The sequence below is a fragment of the Carassius carassius genome, chromosome 47 (genome assembly GCF_963082965.1).
Source record: "Carassius carassius chromosome 47, fCarCar2.1, whole genome shotgun sequence".
Taxonomy (NCBI): Eukaryota; Metazoa; Chordata; class Actinopteri; order Cypriniformes; family Cyprinidae; genus Carassius; species Carassius carassius.
The window spans coordinates 14,392,650-14,396,782 of NC_081801.1; the positions used below are offsets into that span (position 1 = coordinate 14,392,650).

The following is a 4,133-nucleotide window of genomic DNA, read 5'->3' on the forward strand; positions in this document are numbered from 1 at the left end:
TCCCACAATCCAGTCTACCTTCACACTCAAACTACTTATATATTTGTATTTAACTGATTATTTTGCAACAAAATATATGCCTTTACTTAATGACTGTAATCAGTTATTTTATATTGTACCATAGTTTTGGTTTGATTTACCCTAGTTCATTTCCTCATTAGAGAACAGTCTTGTGCATGCACTTTTTTAATTTAATTTTATTTAATTTTATTTTATTTTATTTTATAAATAAAAGTTAAATGCTTTTTAGTTTAGTTATACATCTCACTGGTGAAAAAAAACCCAACTAAATCAAGGCCACTATAAAAAGTGTGCAGTCACTGTTGTGCTAAGTAAGGAGAGCAGGAGAACCTGGGAAGGGTTTTTAAAACCCTTGAGGATGGGTCTTTGTGTATTTTGTCCACTGGGTCAGTATCTGCTATAGGAAGTTACAAACTTCCAAATGCAAGCGCTCAATGTGGAGCAGCATTTAATTCTCAAATATGACATGAATAAATTGTCAAGGCAACATACTGTATAGTCTTCAATTAATTTTAACCAACAGTCTGTGATGGCGACATTTGGTAGGCACAGTGTGACTACTGCACATCTGCTGAAGCCTGTAATCATGTATTCTTTTAAGGTCAAATGTAACACATGCCCGCCCATAGATTGAGTCTGTTGTAATTTATTGGAGCAGGAAGAGACACTTTGGGGTGTCTCAGTGAAACAAGCCACAGAAGAGAGTCAAACGACAAAATGAAGAAGGCTGCCTGCCAACCTTTGGTCACCCACAGCAACGGAAATATTTTTTTTTTTTATTGCGGTCACATACAGAACAGTAACATGTGACTCATGGGACTGAAATGAGAAATCTTCAGACCGAGATGAATGAAGTGATTATGTTGATGCTTTTGTTCAGGGTGGAGGTTGAATATGTGCCCCTCTTCCAGAAAAGATTTCTGCCACTTGTGGTTTTAACCCTCAAAGCCTGTCATATAAAATAATAGTCAGAATTTTTTTATGGAGCAGTTTATTGAACCTTATATGTAAAAGTGACATGACATTCATCCACATATGGTGACCCATACTCAGAATTCATGCTCTGCATTTAACACATCCAAAGTGCACACACACCATTTATGCTGCTACACCCATAGGCAATTTTGTGCATGCATAACATATAACGAGGGCAAAACATATAATGCAATACGATACAAAGTTAATTAAGAGACATAAAAATAAACGTTACCCAAAAGCCTGTTGCTTTTTTTAATATATATATATATATATATATATATATATATATATATATATATATATATATATAGTAAACGTTTAAAATTTATCACTGGGGTTTAGCTGTGGTTTGTGCAAATAAGAAAGTAATTCATGAGGAAATACTGCCCTCATGTGTGCAAGATCAATAATCGTAGTGACAAACAAAATAAAAGTCCCGTTTCACCACCCCAGAATTTCCTCAAAGCTACCCATAATATTATATTTGATCTGTCACTGTAGTATTAAGTAACATTCTTATTTAAATATAACATAAGTTAAATATACATATATTTATTTTAATTATTGTAATTTCTTAACCCTTTTCGATTTCGAATGATGAACTGAATTTTGCAAAGCTAGTAGGAAGCGATCCTGCTGACGTCACTTCCCTTAATGGAGTCGTTCTGAGATTCAGCAGGGACGAGTGTTTTATTATTACTACAGGTAATTGCATTTTAATTTTTTTATCTACCAATTAAGCATTCAAACGACTACAATAGAGGATTATCCCAGGCCTCTCTATTTGTAGACGGTTAACGTTAAATCTATAGAACACGTTACGATACAGTAAGCGAATGTTCCAAATAAACAGCAGAAACCCGCCGCCGTCATCCAGTAAACTTCCTCTAAAATAAATCCACCACGCTACAAAAAAGTGTTTTGCTCGTTAAAACGCACCTTATAGATTAGTATAAGCTCATTTACAAGGTTTCTGCTTTAGCCAATTACTGCATCGATTACATGATAACGTGTACTTTTGTGTGGAGAGCACACGCATGCGCAGAGAGGAGCACTGTTTTGTGGTCAAAGGGTTAATTTCATTCATGTCATTTCTGAGCTCTGATGTTTCTTTTTCCCACAGACATGAGACTGAATTTAGTATTAGCTGTCACTCTGATGTCCATCCCCTTGGCACTTGTGCAAGGGGCTGAAAAGAAAAAACTACAGATTGGAATCAAGAAAAGAGTGGACAACTGTCCTATAAAGTCCCGAAAGGGAGACGTTTTGAACATGCACTACACTGTAAGTGTCTGACTGTTCTGACCTAAACATTATTCATGACCAAAAATGTCTTCCTGTAACTGTCTGTTTTTATCTGCAGGGGAAACTGGAGGATGGGACAGAATTTGACAGCAGTATACCGAGGAATCAGCCCTTCACCTTCACTCTTGGCACGGGACAGGTCATCAAGGGCTGGGATCAGGGTTTGTTGGGGTGAGCGGCAGCGCTACTGCGTTTCTAGATGATCTTCGATTCTATCAGTCAGGATTAGGATTTAAAGAGATGAACCTAAAGTTAGTCTAATAAAGAGGAATTAGCATATTAGATTTAAGAGCCATGATGAAAATCTGTTAGATATATTAGCATGTGTTGATGCTATGGCCTAGCGGTCTGCAAACAGGCTAGAGTGTGTTAGAGGTCAAGTTTAACATCTTATTTCCCTGTGATTTCCTGTCATATCGTAGATGTCCTGATTTATAAAAAGCCGGTTTAGAATGTGATGTTCCTTATCTTTGCTCTTAGGATGTGTGAGGGTGAGAAGAGGAAGCTGGTTATTCCCTCTGAGCTTGGTGAGTGTTACGTAAATGTAATATGTTCCATGAGATTCAAAATCTATTATTTTTAAGATCATATTTTAAAATACGTCACTGTTTAACTACAGGTTATGGCGACAGAGGAGCGCCGCCTAAAATTCCAGGTAAAATGATTAACAATCATTTCTTTAGTTCTTAACATGGAGTCTGAAATCAAGCACGTTAATATTTAATATATTTCTACACTAAATGGAAAATTAAAGCTTGATTTGTTAGGGATCCATTCATTCACCTTGACTAATATTGGTGAAGCATTTGAATGACTTTGTACTCCGTAATAAAAATTCCAGAAAATGACATTGATATTCAAAAATATTTAGCTTCAGATGCCATTTAGTTTGATGTTTTGTTGTCTTATATACTTTTATGTGTGGCTCAGCAAACTTCAAGAGGGCTGCAGGATGACCTTCAAATGAATATATACTTAATTCAATTAATATTCATAATATCATTAACAGCTGGTTTATATAATGGCAGAAATATCTTACCTTATAAGGGAGAGGGGCTTTCTTTGAAAATTGTGCTGGACAATCTAGTCTAAAAGGTTGAGAACCACTGTATCATATTGTCTCACGTTGCAAATCTGTTTTCTCACTAGGTGGTGCCACACTCATCTTTGAAGTAGAACTGTTGAGCATTGAGCGAAGATCTGATTTATAATGACAGATTTGTGGGGCTGTCAGTCTGAAGAGGTTAGAATCAGTGTTTTTGCAGCAAGATCAACGACTGCAGCTGCTCCACTGCTGTACTGGTGTCAAAGGTGTCTGTGAAATCATTTATTCACTGTCACGTCATTCCAAAACTGTATGACTGACTTTCTTCGGTTAAACATACAAGGAAATATTTTCAAGAATGCTGATAGCTAAATAGTTTCAGTTTCCATTGACATTGAATAGAATGGAAATCAATGGAACAAGATCATTCTGAATATTCTTCAAATGATCCTCTTTTGTGTTATATAGAAAAACAGGAAAAAGTCCTACAGGTTTGAATGACATGAGTGTGAGTATGTGACAAGAGTTTTCATTTTTGGGTAGATGAATACTTTTAAAGACCTTTTTCAGATATTAAAAAAAAAGTTCAACACTTTGATTTTTTGGGGATGTTTCTCCTTTCAAAAAATAATGACACAGCTTTTCAGACATGTATGTAGCACCATTGTTTATTTAAGATTCTTACTATACGTATTTGGTTGTGAGAGTGCACACAGTACAGGTTCTGCCATTCCAACAAGTTCTTGGTCACTTGAAATTGAATAAACGTTTTATTTACAAAAGA

General features: G+C 35.7%; 1 protein-coding gene across 2 annotated transcripts; it reads left to right on the forward strand.

The window, feature by feature from the left end:
• Window positions 1–1,565: 1,565 nt before the first annotated feature.
• Window positions 1,566–4,133, forward strand: LOC132130119 (peptidyl-prolyl cis-trans isomerase FKBP2-like). Of its 2 annotated transcripts, XM_059541777.1 has the most exons (6): window positions 1,566–1,704; window positions 2,123–2,283; window positions 2,363–2,475; window positions 2,785–2,831; window positions 2,924–2,959; window positions 3,454–4,133. In XM_059541777.1, the coding sequence occupies exons 2-6, from the start codon at window positions 2,125–2,127 to the stop codon at window positions 3,513–3,515; spliced, it is 417 nt and encodes a 138-aa protein (XP_059397760.1). In that variant the 5' UTR covers window positions 1,566–1,704; window positions 2,123–2,124; the 3' UTR covers window positions 3,516–4,133. The 2 variants fall into 2 exon arrangements, with proteins under 2 accessions (XP_059397760.1, XP_059397758.1); XM_059541775.1 differs by lacking the exon at window positions 1,566–1,704 and having other exon boundaries at window positions 2,082–2,283.

Excerpts from the sequence above, each read along its gene's own strand:
- LOC132130119 (XM_059541775.1), top strand. The coding sequence starts at position 2,104 with ATGTTTCTTTTTCCCACAGACATGAGACTGAATTTAGTATTAGCTGTC. Across the intron at positions 2,284-2,362 it reads TTTTGAACATGCACTACACT|GGGAAACTGGAGGATGGGAC; the intron begins GTAAGTGTCTGA and ends TTTTATCTGCAG. Across the intron at positions 2,476-2,784 it reads TGGGATCAGGGTTTGTTGGG|GATGTGTGAGGGTGAGAAGA; the intron begins GTGAGCGGCAGC and ends CTTTGCTCTTAG.